This window comes from Crocodylus porosus, unplaced genomic scaffold (assembly GCF_001723895.1).
Source record: "Crocodylus porosus isolate Cpor-Errol unplaced genomic scaffold, CroPor_comp1, whole genome shotgun sequence".
Taxonomy (NCBI): domain Eukaryota; kingdom Metazoa; phylum Chordata; order Crocodylia; family Crocodylidae; genus Crocodylus; species Crocodylus porosus.
This window is the reverse complement of record NW_017728918.1, coordinates 91,845,066-91,865,506: the sequence shown is the minus strand read 5'-3', so window position 1 is coordinate 91,865,506 and position 20,441 is coordinate 91,845,066. Positions and strand designations below refer to the sequence as shown.

At 40.9% G+C, this 20,441-nt stretch overlaps 1 protein-coding gene and 1 long non-coding RNA gene across 3 annotated transcripts in view; one reads left to right on the top strand and one right to left on the bottom strand.

The window, feature by feature from the left end:
* The window catches only part of HDAC2 (histone deacetylase 2), a 36,116-nt gene that overhangs the window by 4,373 nt on the left and 11,302 nt on the right, over positions 1-20,441 (top strand). For both annotated transcript variants that reach the window (XM_019537936.1, XM_019537935.1), the window contains exons 2-8: positions 10,986-11,098; positions 11,683-11,800; positions 13,313-13,387; positions 13,670-13,808; positions 15,635-15,776; positions 19,837-19,929; positions 20,015-20,123. In XM_019537936.1, the coding sequence (XP_019393481.1) occupies positions 10,986-11,098; positions 11,683-11,800; positions 13,313-13,387; positions 13,670-13,808; positions 15,635-15,776; positions 19,837-19,929; positions 20,015-20,123 (789 nt within the window). The remainder of the gene's footprint in view (positions 1-10,985; positions 11,099-11,682; positions 11,801-13,312; positions 13,388-13,669; positions 13,809-15,634; positions 15,777-19,836; positions 19,930-20,014; positions 20,124-20,441) is intronic.
* On the bottom strand, positions 13,815-15,287 carry LOC109311952. The gene is made up of 3 exons (XR_002101668.1): positions 15,162-15,287; positions 14,736-14,737; positions 13,815-14,487 (listed from the first exon to the last, which is right to left on the bottom strand). It is a non-coding gene; the product is annotated as an uncharacterized LOC109311952 (long non-coding RNA).

The window sequence follows — 20,441 nt, the reverse complement described above, 5'->3', positions numbered from 1 at the left end:
TCATCCAAGTCACTGATGAAGATGTTGAACAGTGCGGGCCCGAGGACCGAGCCCTGCTGAACCCCACTGCCCACATTCCTCCAGGTTGAAAATGACCTGTCCATCACCACTCTCTGGGTGCGGCCCTCTAGCCAGTTGGTGACCCAGTTGACTGTGTGGGTGTCGACACCACAGTCCCCCAGTTTCTTAATGAGAACAGGGTGAAAGACAGTGTCGAAGGCCTTCCAAAAGTCCAGAAATACTATATCCCTTGCTAACCCTGCATCTAAGGATTTGGTGACCTGGTCGTAGAAGGCCACCAGGTTGGTCTGCCAGGACCTGCCTCTAATGAACCTGTGTTGGTTGCCCCTCGTGGACATGTGCCAGAATAATTCTCTCAAAAAGCTTGCCCAGGATTGAGGTATGACTGACTGGCCTATAGAGGGCTTCATTTGAAGGTGGGCCATTATACAGAAAGAAATGCAATATTCATAGAGCCAGAAGGAGAGAATGCTAAAGGGAATGTCATTCCATAGCCGTGGGTCTCAACCTTTATTTATTTATTTTTGTTAGATTCAAGGAACCTTTCCATAACTTTTGTTTTAATGTGGTAGCACCTTGGTTGAGAACCACAGTTGTGTTGTGCCTCAGTTTATCTCAGTGGTTCTCAACCAGAGTGCTCACAGCCAGGTGGAACTTCTTGGTGTGCCTTGAATAGAGAGCCAGGTCAGGGAGGGCTATGACAAGAATGCACACTTCTGCCTGCACTAGGTTTACCCAATACGTCTAAAGCAGGCAGGAGTGTCTGCTCTTGTCCCAGTGCTTCCTGGTCCTCCTTCCCCTGCCACTCCTGCTGGAAACAGGTGGCTAAGATAGTTCCACCAACGATCAGACCAGGAAGGGCTATAGCAGGGCAGGACACTTCTGCATAGGTTTATCACATAATCCTAATACAGGTAGGGGCACATGCTTGTGCCACAGCCCATTCTAATCTGGCCATGCCCAAATCATACAAGGCAGTTCCACTTGGCTGAAGTGGTGGCAGTTCCTCTACCACATCATCCAGTTGAGAACCTCTGCTGTTATCTCCTAATAGGTAGGGCTGTCACCTGAGAGGAAGGAGTCCTTGGTCTCAGCATTATTTCTCTTTCTCCTTTAGTCCAGTGACTTTTTAAAGTGATGTGTATAAAAAGTCATGGAAGAGAAAGGAAGAGAACGTAGCATTTCCTTCTGAGCTACTCTACCTCCTAGGGCAGAATCCTAATCCCTCTTGATTGCTTTCCTGATGCAGTGAATTTGGTGATCTTTGCTGCTTAGTGGTTCAGTTTTAATTGGTCATATGGAAGAAACCCGCACCCAGCCTAGTGTATGTCCTGGTGATTTGGGCCCTGATCTGGGTGGTGGGAAGTGTGGGTTTGAATCCACTCAGACTGGTGAGGGCCTGTATCCCTGACCTGCTAATTCCTGTACTCTTTTAACCTCTTACTTTCTGTATAATAATTTGGTGAACCTGCCTTCTTTCCTTGTGTTGCCATGTTTTTCCTGAAAAGTGAAGGTGGCCATTGTTTTTTGTGCTGAATGCAGTCCTGTTCATGTTCTCTGAACCTGCTTGCTCAGGCTTCTTTGAAGACTTAAATGTCAGTCTGCCTAGTTTTTGAATCTCAGTGAGGCATATGAGACCCGGGTGTCCAGTTGTTCAGGACGGAGCAGTTTTGGTCACAGAAGCACCATTGCAATGGTGAATTTCATGATCAAAAAAGGGAGGTACCCCATGATTTCTGATACCTTCATGGTTAGGTGGCCACTGAGAAGGAGGGTGTTTTTTTATTGTAGTTTTTGAACCAGATGCACTGAGTCCTGTTTTGGGTGACTCCACTCCAAAAAGAATTAATCTGGCCACTAGTATTTATTTGTATAATGCCAAATGCCAGCAGTTATTTCAAATTTCCTTCTAAAAGATATTGGTCATAATTGCTGTCTTAGAAATCAAAGCAGTTCTGTATCTTCTGGCTAATTAGTTTAAATGACCAAATAATGCATAGGTCGTAATAATGTTTTGTAGCCCTAGAGAAAGTTTAAGTGTTTTGGGGGGAGAGAGGAGATGCCCAGAACCTTAAGTAACCAAAAATTAATAGTATAAAAATACCCTAATCTATAGCAGATAAATTAATAACTATCTCTTGGTGCATGGCATGCAAACACAATTGATCTTTATTTATGAGAATCTTGTATGGCTGCATGCAAGTTTCTGTGTAGAAGTAAACTCTTTTTTTTTAGTTTTATTTTCTATTTTCACTTTGCTTCCCTGGAAATAAGCAACAGCAGAGTAAGGGATGTACATCAGAAAATCCACAATAAAAGGGGTGCCTTCATAAGTGCTTTAGTTTAGTGTGGTATATTTTGAGTTTTAGGACTAAATCTTAGTCGACATCTTCCAGTGTGTCTAAAACTTGTCCTGCTTGAGACTGGACATATCGTAGGAAAAATAAGCCCCATTCTCTTTATGCCGGCCTCTGCCCACAAATTAGGAGGATCAGAGAGGCCTAGAAGAACATACCAGCCCCACACTCAGTATCTCTGTTATAAGAGAGCCTGAATGTGACACTGATCTTGCATGCTCTTGATGTTTGCATATTGTCTACTGCTGCCTGTGGGTGAAGTTTATTTCTGAGTGAGTCTGGGAACTCAGTTAGTAAGAGTGGGATGCTAATAACACCAAGGTCTCAGGTTTGATTCCCAGTTGGGCTAAATGATTTCTTGAGGCCCCTTTCAGCCTGACTTGGGATGTGGCAGGCAGCAGAAGCCCTGGGTCTACCTGTCCCCTGTAAAGCTGTGCAGCCTGTCTGTCAGTTCCCCCTTGCTGAGCATCTGTCAACTTGCAAGCTAGACAGCCCATGTACAGCTGTGCAGGGTTGAAACTTGCCACTCACAAGGAGCCTGGGATTGGGCTCCATGTGTGATGGAAATTTGAAGGAAGTGCAGTATTGGAGACCGGTCTCAGATGCAAGGCTCCCTGCATCACTCATGCAGTTGGGATCTGTCCCTGATCCCCACAACCATGTGATTGTTGGCATTTGTGATTATATTTGATTGTAACGTTAAAGTCTCCCAGTGTCAAGAGAGCTGCACTGTGCCAGGGTAGGCATGCTCATTGACTGTCTACTTGCAGTATAGTAGAGCTACTATGCTCTATAAATATACAAGGCTATATTTTAGGCAGTATAAGATTTAATAGTCCTGTTCTTAAATAGTTTCATAGGAGTGTTAAAAGGTTCCTGGTACACTAAAATTTCAGAGACCCGGTGCAGAATGTGTTTGGTTCCACCTAGAAAGGTGAGACTAACCCTGTTTGGCAGTGTAGTTTAAGAACAGTCCACTACTGTGTTTAAATGCTGTCTTTGAAATACAGTAACATTTCTGTTTAAAATGAAGCTCCAGATCTTCTATTATCTGCAGATGCAAATCATTCTGTAACTGAAAATGTTGTGCACGTTTACAAGGCCTGGTTCTAGCGATCCTCAAATGCAGATTTCGGCTGTGTTCGTATGTGGTACTATACTGGTCATTACTTGAGGGCTTTGCTATGTAGGCAAGCTTAAGATTGATAAGCAAAAATTCTTTGGATACACAAGAGAAAATGTAAATATGCTTATTCTTGCACTGATTTGTTATTGATGCCTTCTCAGCTGTTGATGCCAGCATATATTATTCCAACTTGTACACGGTTAATAATTGATCTTGTATGTAACAGTTTCTAAAAATGAGAGTATATCATCTTTATATTTGTGGCACTTAATCGTATAACAAAACTGACTTACCGTATTTTTCGGACCATAAGACGCACTTTTTTCCCCCCAAAAGTGGGGGGAAAACGAGGGTGCGTCTTATGGTCCGAAGGTGTGGTACCCCAGAACATTTGTTTGCGGTCCCATGCGCCCGCTTACTGTCCGCTGTCCGCTGCCGTTCCCATGCTGTGGATTGCTGTGTGTGTGGGGGAAGTCCCGCCTCCTGGATCCTCAATATCAGTCAGTCAGTCAAGTCACATGGTCGGCACAGCGCACGCCTCCCCTGCGTGTGTGTGTGTGACACTGACAGGATTAGAACGTTGAGACAGGAGGCAACTAGGTACGGTACCAGGTAACGTCCCGGCCGGGACTATGTGATGCAGCGCAGTGCCCTGACAGGCAGGCAAGGAGCCCATCATGGCAGGAGAGACGCACATAGTCTCTCCTGCCATGCAAAGCCTTGCCTGTCAGGTTGGTTGGTGCCCTTTAATAGTAATACCAAGTGGTATGAGTCAAACTGGGTGCGTCTTATGGTCAGGTGCGTCTTATGGTCCGAAAAATATGGTAAGTATAATTGCAACTTAAATAAACCCAGTATCAATTCAGACTTACAGTTTCTCAGATCATTTCAACTTTGGTTCATAACTAATCTCAAGCAAAACATATTTTCTCAGTGTTATTTTCTCAGTCATCACAATTATTTGTGGTGACCAGTAGTTCAGATGACAGTGCCCAGAATAAGACATTGGTTTCCAGTCTCTGGCAAAACCTTCCATTCCTTTATGCCTTGTTTAAGGAATCGCAATCATTTTTTGTTTCTCACCTTATTTTCATTGTTTTCTTTCTGCTTGTTTGTGTCTCTGCTGTATTTTCTCTTCCCCCTCCTCAGATCGTGTGTATAATTCACCAGTGGAACAGTATTGGGAGCTGTTGTGTCCTGTTCTCTACAGTTGACTTGTAATAGGAAAAGGTCACTAGATTCCTGTCAGTTGCTTCTGTTTGTCAAAATCAGATTTTATTGCAGATTTTCACAAGTAAAATACATTTAACTGAAAAGGAGGTATGGGTTACAAATATGATTACTGCCACTATTTATAAGTGGTGCAAGCTTTGTTTTAAAGAAGTTTAAGTACAGAGTTACCTTGACAGTTAGGTTTCCTGCAAGTAACATGAACCGGAGGTGATTTTGTGACACTGTTTCTGTAATGTCCCAAGCTTATTATACGTTCTTTCAAAGGGGATTCCATGTTGAAAAGTATGTTTGAAAATGTAGTTTAAAGATGGGCAAAGTTGTCATGGGGACAGAGTGAAAGTCTTCAATTTTATTAATAAGAATGGGAACATTTTTTTTTAAATCTTTTAACAGAGTATAAATATTCAGTAATGCTTTCTCTACTTTGAAAAGTATCTTAAATACCGGTGTGGATACTCTTTTTTTCATTTTATAACATTGGTAGGGGATGTAAATTTTTATTAGGTGAGAGTAAAAAAAATGCATTTCTTTTACTGCTAATGCCTGGAAAATTTTGTTTCAAGACTTTTGAACAATTATGTGGCTCTTTAAGTTCCAAACTTAGAGCCACTTGTGATTCAGTGGTTCAGCACTACCTTGTAGAGCAAATAGAACTGCTAAATGCTTACCAGCTTGGATCTTTTACCTATTTTTACAACTCGCAGGCATAATTTCAGTGGGTGAACTCTAGCAGCATTTTGCTGCCTATGGCAGGGTTATCCGCTGAGTGGCCTGCCAAGGGTTAACATTCAGTCGCTAGGGTCCCACTTGGCTGCCCATTTCCTTTGTCACCAGGGATCATAGTTTTCTGTTTGAAAATCACAGGTTCTCTGATTTAAATAAATAAATGAATAAAATCACAAGTTAGTTCTCTGAGGAAGAAGGCCCACTGCATAGCACCTGTCATAGCATGGTGCCTTTTCCCCACCACACCCTGGCACTCTTGCTCCATGTCTCTCTCCCTCCCTCTTGCTCCATGTCTCTCTCCCTCCCTCCATTCATGAGCCCCTCACCCACTGCACGACACATGGCACCCTCTCTCACCTTCAGCTAACAGATGATGGGCTCCCCCCAGCACTGTGACCAGCATCATGCCACACTGGCATGCCGCTGTCTAGGGTGGGGGCATGCAGCAGAAGCCAGAGGGAGGAGCGGGGAATTCTGGGCAGCCCTTAGTCTCTTCTCCCTGAAGCCGAGAGCCGTTTCCTCATTTCACTTACAGCTTTAATCTAATTCTTTGGAAAGTCAAGGATGCACTTCGTATTGATCTTGGTAAGAGTAGGTATTTGATAACAGAATATTAGAATGGCTGGGTTTCTCACGTCTTACTCAAGTAAAATAGATTATGCCAGGGGCATGGGGCAAATGAAAGGGAGGTATGATTTTAATGCATTAAATTGCTGGTGTCTGCTCAAGTTAGCTCAATTTTAAGATTTCACTCAGTTCAGCTCTGCATGGGGGCACCCAGAGAATAGTAAATGTTAATCATATTGGACATTAAAAGTCGTGATTCAGTTATTGACCACCTAGCTCTGGAGGCATCTAACACAATGAATGTCTGACCTAAAGGTCCTTTGGGTAACTACATGTTCCTGGATGTGACCAGAACTGCTGCATGTCCCCTGCCCCAGGGAGTGACATAGGCCAGGCCATAATGTTGGGGGAAGCCCATGGTCAGCCGAAGGTGACGCAGGGCACCATGTTTGGTGGCACTAGTCTAAGCAGGATGATGTCCAGTTCCCCCCTTGATATTTCTTGAGGTTACCAAACTGGATGGAGTGAATTTATGCCTTTTGAGGGACCCGGTCAGTAACTCATAGGATATGGTTCCTCATAAAATGCAATAATAACCATGTGCTTATTAAATCAGACCTGGTGGTGGTGCTATCCACATTTTATGTAATAGCACGTTTGTTAGAGTGAGGCTGTCCAGCTGGCAGCTGCGAAGAACTAAGTTGTGGCCCTGGGCTCCCACTCAACCGTCACCACTCCCTATCACTCTGGGTGCAACAGCAGCTCAAGTCTCTTGCTACCCCTTCTCTTCCAGCTTCTGCTACCTACCTTAGAGAGCTAATGGTGGAGCAGGCCTGGGACGGGCTACAGGAAATTTTGGTGTGGCCGTAGCCCACTCCACAGCCCACCCCTGCTCCAGTGCTACCACCACCTGCCCCAAGTGCAGCTCCAGTCCAGCTCCCTGCTCCCCTCCCTGTTTCCCCCTGCCAGGAAGCAGCCAGTGCAGCCCCTGGCTCTGAGCCTGCAGTGGGCAGCCTGCCCTCGTCCCGCACACAAATGCCCCCTTGTCTCCCCCAGGGGTGCGCACAGTGGTGGGAAAACACTCCATCCTTCTCCCTGCACCCAGCTCCGTCCCCCACGCTGCCCCACCTGGGCAGCACCTGCCCCAGCCCCATTCCCTCCCTCACTGTGGGGTCTCAATCTACCCCCTTCCTCCTACACCGTTTGCCCCCCAACAGACTTACCAGCGGGTTGCTGCTCTTCAAGCTGCCAGGCTGCATTCCTGGCTGTGTGCATGTTGCAGCAGTGCATATGCATGCAGCATTTATTGGTGACATCAGCTATACCAGCCCAAAAAACCCAATTGCCAATAATGGCAATTTTCCTTTTATGGTGCCGCTCCAATATATCAGTGCACCTCTAACTGCTGGTAACAAGGATGTTATCTCTGGAGACAGACTCTCCCTGTGCCTGAAGAAGGGCGTTTGGACCCCAAAGCTTGCATAGAACAATTTTTCCAACTATTTAGTTGGTCTGATAGAAGATATCATGTCTGCCCAAAGGACCTTGTCTGCCTATGATCTCTGGAGATGGAAATCCACAGTTTGAGAACTGAAACAAAGCAGTTGATGCTGAATGGGATCTTCTAAAAGGGCACTCAGTACCATTGGGTAGAGTGGTTTTCTTTAATTTTTACTAACATACAAAGGAACCTCTGAGAACCCTATAGACCTAGTCGCAACAAATCTAGTCCATGGTCTGTTGTGACCTATTTATAAAACTTCTTAAAAGGTTACATGAATATGTCCTGTCAAATAGTATATAATTAAAAGTTATAATCCCTATTCCATTATTATATCTTCAAGTTTTAATATATCTTAAACTAAAACTATATAAGTTTTTTTTTAAAAAAATCTTTTAAAAAAAGATTAAATAAAAGGAATCTGGTTTAAATGAAAAATCTGGTATTTTTATTTTATCTTTTAAATTGTTGGTTTTTATCCACCCTTTATGGAGTGCAGTGGCAGTTGTCTATGCAGCATGTAGCTCAGCGGGCACGTGACATACTGTGGTGCAGCCCTTTGAGGAATGCAGTCCCCAACTGCTTAGAAGTTAGGTGACCTGTATGTACACTATCTTGGAGCCTGCTTTCAAAGGAAAGAACTGTTTTCCAACTTTAGAGTGTAACAGGTTGCATCTCCTGTTAGGTGAATTAAATGATTTTTTAAAAATCAGCCTATTTTCATATTTGGCTGAGATAAGTTGAAATATAAATGAATTGCTGTGTAATGTGAAAGGCTACAAATCCTCTGTTCCTCCATCCAGTTCTTATCTCCTGCTTGTTCCTGAATATAGTGCCTACCTTTCTTAAAAAGAAGAAAAGAAGGAGTTGAACTGGTCAGTCTAGCTTTGATCGACTGAAAGATACTAGACTATATAGTCAAGCAGTATGAGAAATAACAGCCAGTGTGGGTTTGTCAAGAGCAAATCATGCCTAACCAAACTGATTTCCTTCTGTAATAAGGTAATGTGTCCTGTAGGTGGGGGAGTGGAAGCGGTGGACAAGATTGTATCTTGATTTCTGTAAGGTTTTTGACATAGTTTTACTTGACATTACAAAGGTAAGGAAACATGCATCTGTGATTGGATAATGATGCTCAAACAGTAGCCATCAAGGGCTCAATATCAAACTAACTGAAAGCATCAAATGGAATTCCCTATAGTCTGCTGGGTCCAGTGCTGTTCAGTATCTTCATTAACAGTCTGAAGGGCATAACTGAATATAGACTAAATAAATTTGCAGATGACACTAAGATGAATCCTGTAGCAAACGCTTGAGAGAATAGGATTTAGAATTCAGTATGACCTTGATAAATTGGAAAAATGTTCTGAAATAAATTGGATGAAATTCAGTAAGAAATGCAGAATATGACACTTAAAGAGCAATCAAATGCACAGATTCAACGTGGGAAATAACTGGCTAGGCTGCAGTACTGCAGAAGAGTTAAAGTGAAGGCATACTGAATATGAGTTGTCAGCTTATACTGTTCAGGGGGTAGGTAATAAGTAATGTAATGACAGCAGTGTTGTACGTAAAGCGCGGGAAGTGATTCGCTGTTGTATTCAGCAGTGCTAAGATTTCACTTGGGACCACAATTTAAGAATGTTAAGAACAGAGAAGAGCAACAAAAATGATTACAAGTCTAGAAAATATCATAGGTTCATAGATGTAGGGTCGGAAGGGACCTTGTAGATCTTGTAGTCCAACCCCTGGCCCTGGGCAGGAGAAGAAACTGGGCTCAAATGATCCTAGCTAAGTAAACATCAAGCCTCCTCTTAAAGACGCCTGGGGTAGGAGCCAGCACCACTTCCCTTGGAAGTTGGTTCCAGATCCTAACCACCCTGACTGTGACATAGCACCTTCAGATGTCTAGTCTAAACCTACTCTCTAGCGACTTATGGCCGTTATTCCTTGTTACTCCAGGAGGCGCTCGGGGAAACAAGGTCTCTCCCAATCCCCACTGGTCCCCACTAGTAAGTTTATAGATGGCCACCAGGTCCCCCCACCAAGCCTTCTCTTGTGCAGGCTGAACAGGTTCAGGTTCCATAGCCTCTCCTCATAGGCTCTGCCCTGCCATCCCCGGATCATGCAAATGACCCTCCTTTGGACCCTTTCAATGCTATCCACATCCCTCCTGAAGTGCGGCGCCCAGAACTGGATGCAGTACTCCAGCTGCGGCCTGACCAGTGTTGCATAAGGGGGAGAATCACCTCCTTGGCCTCACTTGCAATGCATATGTGGATGCAGGACATGGTGTGGTTAGCCCTACTGACCATGTTCTTGCATTGTTGGCCCATGCTCATCTTGGAGTCAATAATGACTCCAAGATCTCTTTCTGCCACCGTGCTTTCGACAAGGGAGTTCCCCAGCCCATAGGTAGACAGTAGGAACCAGCAGCATAATTGCAGCACCCTGCACTTGTCAGTATTGAATCCCATCCTGTTTTCGTTTGCCCACCCCTGTAACCTGTCCAGGTCCCACTGTAATCTGTCCTTCCCTTCTAGCGTGCACACCTCACCCCAAATCTTGGTGTCGTCTGTGAATTTAAACAGGCTGCTCTTCACCCCATCGTCCAAGTTCATATAAGGGAAGGGTGAAAGAATTGGGATTGTGTAGCCTGAAGAGAAGACTGAGGGATAATCTGATATGGTGCTGTATAAAAACATTTTTTGTATTAAGACCTTGACTTTCTGGACTCAACAAGATATTATGAGCTTAGGTTGCGACAGGGGCAATTTAGCTTAAATATTAGGAAGATATTTCTAATTGAGACTGTTTATGTGGTAGAGGAAAGGTGAAATCTGTCATTTGATGTTTGTAAGAGTGGGTTTAACAAACGTTTCTGATTTAGACCAGTTGGATTGGGTTGAAAAGTTGGATTGCATTACCTGTTGAGGTCTCTTCCAGACCTGCTTTGGTATGTTCTCAACTGTAGTCATCTTTCCCCAAATACCAGCTAAGACTGTCATTTAAGTGCCAAATGATTAATTGGTGCTGCTGATGGCCCCAGCACTGTTCATGGATGGGGATTTCTGATAGGCTTACCTGACAAATTGTGGGAGTGGTTGCTTTTGGGGATAGATATTTTAAAGATCAGGGTCCTTTGCCTAGTCTCTGACCTGTCCTTTTCTGGTCCTGTGGTTGGCACCAGTAGTATCATGTTGTGAAAATGTCTCTGTTAAGCAGTAAACTTTTGCTGATTATAATTAATTCATTAATCTGGTCAGACCTTGCAAACACAAATAACCACTCCAAAATCTACGTGTAGAAATTCTTAAAGCTTAACCTTTTTGCATCCATTCTTCCTGTGCAAGTTCTCAGGTCAAAGAGTTAACCTAAAAGAAAGGGGAATGCTATGAAAAGTAATTCTACAGTAGCAGGAAAATGTAATTGTCCACTTGCTTTCCATTTGTAGGTGATATTGGAAACTATTATTATGGCCAGGGCCATCCCATGAAACCTCATCGGATCCGTATGACCCACAACTTGTTGCTAAACTATGGCTTGTACAGAAAAATGGAAATTTATGTGAGTATAAACAGAAGCATAGGCATTAAATGTAATTAAACTGTTTTTAAAGGAAGCAGCAAATCTGAATATTTTTTCTCGAGTAAAAATGGAAATACTTTGAAACTGTTGCAGCCTTAATACAACTTTGACTTCTTCATCCCTGCATTGGGTTACATTATTGTTCTTTCTTTCCTGATGCATTAAAATGAAATTAAACTTTGTAACATACAGGGCCATAGCTTGCTATCTGTAGATGAAGCAGAATTAGGTCTATAATATATTTGTGGTGTCCCATTCTCTGCCTACCCCTTCTTCCCCCTTCATAACATTTGACTTTTTGTTCATTGTTCTGCTGTCATTATTCATACTGATCAAAATATATGGACAATTGCACTAAAAATAGTTTGAGTGTTTTTATTGATAGTTGCTGCCCTTCCTCTTTCCCTTGGTCCCCCCCCCCCAGTATCTGCTAATAATTGCTGTAGGTTGATCGGTTACAATACACGTTGTATGTGACTTGAATAAATTTGTTAAAGATGGAATTTGTCACACTTTCTGGTGTTTATTAGAATAAAACTTATTTTAATTGTTTTCGTTACCAGCGACCTCATAAAGCTACAGCTGAAGAAATGACCAAGTACCACAGTGATGAGTACATCAAATTTCTTCGATCAATAAGACCAGACAATATGTCTGAATATAGCAAGCAGATGCAAAGATGTAAGTCTTAGCTTTGGGATAAATCTGTGTTTGTATGCTCTTGTTCTAGATCCCTCTGGGTTGAAATGGGAGCTAAGTGATGTAGGACCCATTGCATGTGGGTAAATTCAATTCACCAATTTTTTTACTTCTTGATTACCTGTAAAAGTTAATGCATTTTGTGAATTGAGTGGCACTCATTTTCCAAAATTAACTTGTATATTGCAGTGTTTGTTTACCACCTTGCAGAGGTGCTGGACAATGGGGGATTGGCCAGGCAGGGTCAAGTAGTTGAGTATTACTGTTCTAGTCATTTGCACTTTTTAAGCTGATACAGACATTTTTCCTAATTCTTTGGAAAAGGTTTGCTCTCAGCTGTTTGCAGTTAGCAGTGGTTGTTACCTTGTTTCTCAGAATGCCTTGCCCCTAAAAGCAGCCTTCAAATGGGTAGAGCCCAGTCAGTTTCAGAGTTGCTAATAAGACAGCAACTTAAGGCCTTTGTGTGGCTTGGAACACATCACAAGGAAAGAAGTAGTAAAATCTTTTAGTTGAAAGAAGTTTAGATAGACAGAGGTTTGAAGCTAGCGAATAGAAAGAGGGGGGCATCTTAAAGGACTTAGCAATTATTTGTTCTTCTCCCTTTTATCAGGCAACTTAACACTTTAGAACCTAGCATCTTGAATTGCAGCTTAGAAAGCTATTTAGAATCTTTCACTTTAATTGGTGTTATAAATAAATTCAGTATTCTGCATTTACGTGCATGTACATTCCTAGTTCACTTAACTGCATAACAATACCAGTTCCAGATTTTTGTAATAAACGATCTGTTATCTGCACTTCAGTTAAAGGGAAAAGTATAGCATCTTTCAGCCCCCACCATCTACTTTATAATGCAGTTAGTTGTACTCTGTTTAATGATTAGTATTAGAAACTGAAGAGGAAGCAGCAGTCCAAGGGTTAAAATTGACAGTGCCAGTCAGTTTGTAGACTGCTAATACCACAACACTGACAGAGTTGTGTATTTAATGAGTTTTGCTTAAACTAAGTTCAGATAAGTACACAGCCATTTCAAAGCCAACTTCAGGTACTTATTACAGGATACTCCATTTTGTACAAGTTTCTGCAGACATTCTGGACCTTTATTCTTAGACTGATTTCCAGACTGTTACAGCTGCTCATATATTTAATCTTTTGGAACCAAGGCCTGTCAACTCTCGTGGAAAGCTGAACAAAAACAAACCACCTGTGTTTTGGCTACAGTTTGAGAAGCTTTATAGAAATTGTCTACCTATAGTTTCATTTGGTTTCTCAAAAGTGTGTTGATTGTGTAAATGCCAGGTTTTGGTACAATGTAATTTTGAACCATTGAATACCTAAACATTTTTTTAAGTGTTTATAAAATATTAATTGAACTTGAACTTGCTGACAATACCACCAGTCAAATTTGCATTTCTGTGAGGAATAAATGTGTGTGTAATAGCTTTGTGCCTTACAACTGTGATCTTGAAAACTAACAGCACTTTTCCTAAACAGTTAATGTTGGAGAAGATTGTCCTGTGTTTGATGGACTGTTTGAGTTCTGCCAGTTGTCAACAGGAGGCTCTGTTGGTAAGTACATTATGTATATGAATGTACTTTTTAGATTACTGAGGTTTTGACCATGTTAATATGGCAGTAGCATATAAAACCTAGGCAGCATGATCATATGTGAAATATAATCCGTTGGGTGGTTTTGAATTGAATGCCTAGTGTGATTTGCAATCTTAAAAGGTAGGAGTGCAGGTTTATTCTGGATGTCATAAAGGAATAACTTTAATAGAATGAATTATCAGTTATTCTTTAACACTTTTTGAGATTTTAACTGGTTTTCCTGTTTGTTTGTTTGTTTAGCTGGGGCGGTAAAATTAAATAGACAACAGACTGACATGGCTGTTAATTGGGCTGGAGGACTTCATCACGCAAAGAAGTCAGAGGCATCTGGTTTCTGTTACGTCAATGATATTGTGCTTGCTATCCTTGAATTACTGAAGTAAGTTTATCATAAGAGTAGGAATATAACTTTAAAACTGCATAAAAATGTCAGAAAACTTGGGGTTAAAAAGTTATAAAGTGGCTGTGGATATGTACAGTGCTTACAATGTCTTGGTGATATATTTAAACTTATTCGTGGCCAATTTTCATAGTATGTGTTGAACCAGTACAACATAAATAAAAATGTTTCCCCGGTTGGCATTACTACAGAAATTCTAGCTAAACTATGTACAAGCAAGGAAGATAAACATTCAAGTCATGGCTAAATGTGGCAGTTAAAGACTGTAAGGATACCTGCCAGTCCTCCTAAAGGGAATCTACCTTTCAATTTCAAATTGACCAGTTTAAAGAAATTAATTTTAAAAAAGAAGTCTAAAGTGTGACCATAAAGTTCTCTGCCTACCTGCTTTCATTATTTTCATTGGGAATTTGTTGAGGAAGTATGACAGCAGTATCCCAACACTTCATCAAGCCTTCTGTTCCTTGGTACACGCTTGTCTGCTTTCTCTTCAGTTTCAAGTTTGGTGCCACTTTTGTGGGTAAAGACTCTCAGAGAAAATGTGAGAACAATCCTAGAGCACTGCATGTAATATAATCAACCACAGATAAGTGACCTGTTTGTGTAAGTAAAGTTGACTTCTCCACTACGACCATCACCACCAGTGATACGTAATTGTCTGTTTCATTAACTCTGATGACTCTAGTCCCATATCAAATAGAAGCAGATTGGAAGAGTCCTAATGTCAGAGAGACCAGCAGCCAAGAGCAAAATATATCAGAATTGTATCTCCCATTTTACCAAATTCTTCAGTGCATCAGAGAGATGACTTTGCAACTCAGCCAGATAAAATAGTCAATGACTCCAATTTCAGTGTATGTAAATGAGCAAAGCAGAAGAAAATTCCAAGAGCAAAGGACTCTTTACTACTTTTAAGAATTCTATTCTGTTTCATGTACTAATTACAAAGCTCTATTTAAAAGTATTTTCCTTCTTTTGAAAACATTATGTCCAAAAACAGTACACCTTGGGGTACTATATCATTTTATAAAAAACTTTAGTGAATGGCTTCCAGGACTTCATTTTTCTGTTTCAGTATGCAAATTGATGCTCCCTGAAGTTGACAGACTATTATTTTCAGAGGGCCTTCTGGGTCTTTGTGTTTTGTAACATTTCAGATAAGTGTCCATATAATCCCTGTCATAAACTGATATGAAATGCATTAGCACATACCAGCAGAATATTATTCTAATGCATTAACAAATAAAATGGACTTGGAAGTAGAAATGTGGTTATTTTAGCAAATTTTGCAGACTGGGAAATGGGACAAGCAAGTGAAAATTGGGAGTTCACAGGAACTATCTTTTGATACAGCCCTTTGGCATGGGCATGATGTTCTTTGTATTCTGTAAGAGTTTTTCACACCAGAGTAAACTTTACAGTAGCAAGCCTTAAAGGCTGTTGAAGAAACTGAAATAAAATGTTGCCAGAATGAACAAAAACAGATCTTGATGCTGAAAATAATAGGTGAGCTCTAGTAGATCTGAATAAGAAAGATTAGGGGTGTCATTTGAACATATTGGGGATAACGGGGAGAGCTTGGGTATTAAAAGATAGAATCAGTTGATCTTTGTTAAGGATCAGTAATTGTGTTAAATTATGTCTTTTCTTGTTTTAGTTGGGTATAGTAACTTCATAATCCTTTTTCTTGATTAGAAAATTAAGATTTCATTTCTTGTACTATATTTCTGTTCAGACTTAACATGAATCATGATGCCACTTTCTTTTCTACCCTTTTTGGGAAATGTGATTTTTTTTTTTTCTAGATACCACCAAAGAGTGTTATACATTGATATTGATATCCATCATGGTGATGGTGTTGAAGAAGCATTTTATACAACAGATCGTGTTATGACAGTGTCATTCCATAAGTATGGTGAATATTTTCCTGGCACAGGGGACTTAAGGGTAAGGTTAGACATGAATGTGTTATTCAGATTATCTTTTCACCTTTTTTCCTAGCAGATATCTGCTTTAATGTTTGGTCATAATTACCCCTTTTGATGGTAATAAATACACTGTAATGTGCAGATTTTTTTTTTTTTTTTTTGCCTCAATCTGTAATTTATACCCTCTGAAAAAGTTTGTGGACTCATTGAAATAATCTGTGGAGGTGTTTCAAGCAATTTGATTCAAATCACACAGAAATGAAGAAGCTCCCTATTAAATCATTAGAGAATTAAGTAGTTTCAAGTATGTTAAACTTGGATCACCCAGGCTTTGGTGGAGTTGGAGGGGGAATTTGTGTTGTAGGGATCTCTTCTGCATTTTCAATCGTATGTACAGAACAAGAAAAATAGTTCTTGCTTGCAAAATGTTTCATCTGTCCTGAGATTGCAATTACCTTAATTTATCAGTAAATTTTGACTGTCATAATCATTCATAGTTTGGAGCACTGTACAACAAATATTCACTTACTCTGAAAAGTATCAGTTGTAATAGATCACTGATACCCCAGTATGGGTTAATTTAGTAACATTACAATCAAGATAAGCAACTTTGAGAAGTTTAATGCATTAATCCTCATGCATTACAGTTAATAGTTAAAAAAAAAAAAAAAAAAAAAAATGTGAAGACCTACACACAAGCCTATAATGTGAAGGAAAGGAAAGTACTATTTTTGATGCCTTTAAACTGCCTCCAGGAAGTCTGTATTTGATACAGTATCTCCAGTTTTCTCAGTATGGAGCTGAGAAGAGGTTGATGATTCACAGAATACTGTAGGAAAGGACGTGTTAAGTGGTAAGCCAATAATGAGCAAAATGTCCATCTTAATCTGGTTGAAGGCAGTTATACATTTCTAGCGTTGCTGCATTTTCTAAAATCATTCCTAGATGACTTTGGATTCAAATTAGATTACTGTATTTGGTGTGCTAACTTGAGTGGCCACAAGATGGTACTGTTGCTTTGAACAACTAAACCTGGATACTTAATTGGCTTAAACTCAGATTTCTTCTGGAGGGTTGGGTAGTTGAAACTTTGAAAGCCAGCCCTGTGACAAAACATGAAGTTCCCTATTTGGCTATACAGAAGATACTGGAATTCAATTTTAAGGTAGCTGAAACAAGACAAGTAGAAAAAAATGCCTGGCTGCCTGTGATAGACTTCAATTTCACGTGGTTATAAAAATGCTTGTAGTAGTGTTTTGCAATGAAGTAGAATGAAAATTTCTTATTAGACTGGATAGCTACAGAAGAACACTGAGAAAAGACCTCCAAGTTCTTCATTTCTCAAAAGCTTGTAAAACTGATGGAGCACAGAGGCATGAAAACCCTGTTTTATGTTTTAAGTCAAGGTACTGTTAGAGATGCTCATCTCAGGACAGCTTGTAACGGTCTTTGTTTGTGGTCTGTGGGCTCAGTTCAGATTTGAAATTTCCTCTTAGTCTTCATATAGCAAGTCTGATTCATGGCCAGTATTGCTGTGATGTGTTCCTTGAAATTCAAGCAAGGCCACCTTAGTAGTAGAGTATTTACTGGCTTCTAAGGTAGGGATCTTTTTTAGTATTAAGCATGGAGAAAATGAAGCCTTGTCCTAGAATCAAGTACTGCTGGGACTGCTTCAGCTGGGAGCTGGGGTGATCAGTGATTATCCCAGGCTGATCCAGGTGCAGTGGAAGCCCCAGAGATGCTCCTGCTCCACTCTGCAGGGATCAGCTATGGAAGGAGCCCAGCCTGACAAGGGGCAGCGGTGGTGAGGCACACGTTTCTTCCTCCATTGCCTGCTCCCTGCCCAGCTCCCTTCACCTCCAGCTCTCTGCTGACCAGGAGCAGGTGCTGGAAGATGAAACCAATGCACTATGATTGCCATCCATGGCTGAGTTCGGCCCCTTTCACAGCTGCTCCCTGAAGTATCAGGAGAGGCTTTGGGTCTCTCCCAGCATCCAGATCAGTGCAAGGGGGAGGACAGGTACTAGGGGTGGGAAAATGGCAAGCAGTTAATAGCTGGGGGGGTGCAGGCCTGGGAGGTAAGAAACAAGGGTGAGGCCATCTGCCTTCTCCCTTGCTGCTTGCTTCCTCCTCCCCGCCCCCCCCCCCCCCCCCACCACCCCACCCCACCCCCCCCCTTCTTCCCCCCCCCCCCCCCCACACACACACATACCCCTCACACCTTTGCTTTCCCCACCACAGTGGTTGAGGGACACAGTTAGGATGACCCTCCAACAATTAGATTATGCATGTGAAAAATTATAATGAATTTATAATGTACGTATAGAATCTACTTATTGGGCAGCGTTCTTAAATTCAGAGTTGTCTATAGATTTGGATAAATATGGTATAGCTTCTTCCTTCAGTAACCCTCATCAGCTGGTTCTTGGTCAGACGCTTTCCTTTCTTTCAGCCACGTCAGCTCCATACCCATTAGATAGTTGTTTTCAGCAACTGCTTGGCCTTCTGTGCCACTTGGAGAATAACAGAATAGACCTTCCTGTTTCATAGCATAACTGGATAAACCAAGTGAGAGATTTTCTGATGCTAGATGCACCAATGCAGATATGCAGTGGTAGCCACTAATTTTAGCTGTGGTGTTTCTTTAGCATTTTAACCTGTACTAGTATAGGCTTCTGAAAATGTTACTTAGGCATATTTTAGTTTTTGACAGTCTTGGGTAGTGGTCACTGAAAAGCAAGTTTGTTTAATAAGGATGGGATTTTTTGTTTTAACATTTGGCTTCAATCCACTTTGGGGTCAAGAAGGGACCCTTCCCTTTTTTTTTTTGCCTGGGTGGGGAGAGACTTCTACCCCGGAAGAGCCAAGAATTTGAACTGGCATGTCTGATGTCTCCAATTCTGTTATCGCTTATAAACTTTAATTTAGACTTTAGGAAATCTTTAATAGTATAGTAATAGATACTGGGGGCGGGGAGAAAAAAAGCACATAAACAGCCAATACTCCATGCATTCACGTTACAGTTATGGTTCTTTGAGAGAGGCACCACAGGTGATTAATTATTGTTGTACTGCTAATCAAGTTGCGTATTTTAAAAATTTGGAAAAAATGCCCTATTTGCCCCTGAAAAAATGTCTGTGCACAGCAACACACTATTTTCCAGTTAATATAATGTTTGGACCTGGGTCAAAGTTATGAATTCACAAAATAATAATTGGTCAACTATAGTAAAGTTGTATGACTTAACATCACTTGAGTGGCAAGAATCCTCTTGCAGCTTAGTGTTTTCAGATTTATCAGTAGGTTGCTTGTATAGGTTGATAAGCTTAGTACCTTTTTTTGTTAAAAGCCTATGTTTTTTGGGAGGAAACAGAAGCATCTTTTTTTCTCGTTGCATGCATTTGTCACTTAATTAATTGTTATGGCACATTTCTACATGAGTGGTTTATTTTTAAGGGCTTCATTGTTACTTCATACATCAGCCAATATAGGGAGGAGGAATTACTAATCCATATGGCTGGTTACCTCTTCCTAAGGATAATATGCAAGTACAGTTTCCTATTTTAAAAGCCTTCACTTCTATGGGGAAGCCTAAAAATGGTTTCTATTTAATAACTTTTCTCTAATTCAACAGTATCTGTTTTCCATAGAAGTTCCTCACCTGGAGATTATGGGGAGGCCTGTGATTTTCAAGGACCTCTTAAACTTGGATCTTTTATGTAGCATCACAAACATGCATGTCCACCTGTTCTTCTCAAATATCTTTCTTGTTTTTGATTGATTTTGGTGTACTGAACTGATTCATAGTAATATTTTTCTCTTTAAATATTTAAATTTAAAAAATCAAATGTATTGGAGGTCTGTACTTTCTTCTATGAATAGCCGTTGGCCTAGTTTTCATATTTCAAAATGATCTTGTGGACAAATGGGAAATTAAGTGAGCTGCCTTTTTTTTTGCTTTGTGGTCTTGAGTAATGGGGACACACCACTATAGCAGTCTTATGTTGGTGTGCTGTTTGCTGTAGTTCTGGGAAATATTGTCTATTTTATAATAACGTAGTTGTCAATTTTACTTGTAGGACATTGGTGCAGGCAAAGGCAAGTACTATGCTGTCAATTTTCCCATGAGGGATGGCATAGATGATGAATCATACGGGCAGATATTCAAACCAGTGAGTATTGTCTAAATTGTGCTCCAGATGGTTGGTTGGTAGCTGTGTGGCTGAGTTCAAGACTTGGGATTTTTTCTGTTTATAGATAATATCCAAGGTGATGGAGATGTACCAGCCCAGTGCTGTGGTATTGCAATGTGGAGCAGATTCCTTGTCTGGTGATAGGTTGGGATGTTTTAATCTTACTGTTAAAGGTAAGCAATTGTGAACATGCTCAAGGATTCACGATAATGTTATGATGACCCTAATTCATGGAGTTAAACTTTTATTTGGGAGGAAAGGAGTTTCCATCCTCCCAAATGATCGAATAATGATTTGTGACACCTGAAGTTTTAGAATGTGGGGTAATAGTTGCAATCTTGGGCTGAATTTAATGTACAGGGAGTAAAGCAAGTCACTTTGATAGGGTTCTATATACAATGCCGAACATTAAGGTAGCTGTATCCTTGAATTGTTGCAGTACAGAGAGTAGTAAGCTAAGGTATATGTCCACGTTTGGTCATTTTGTCAAA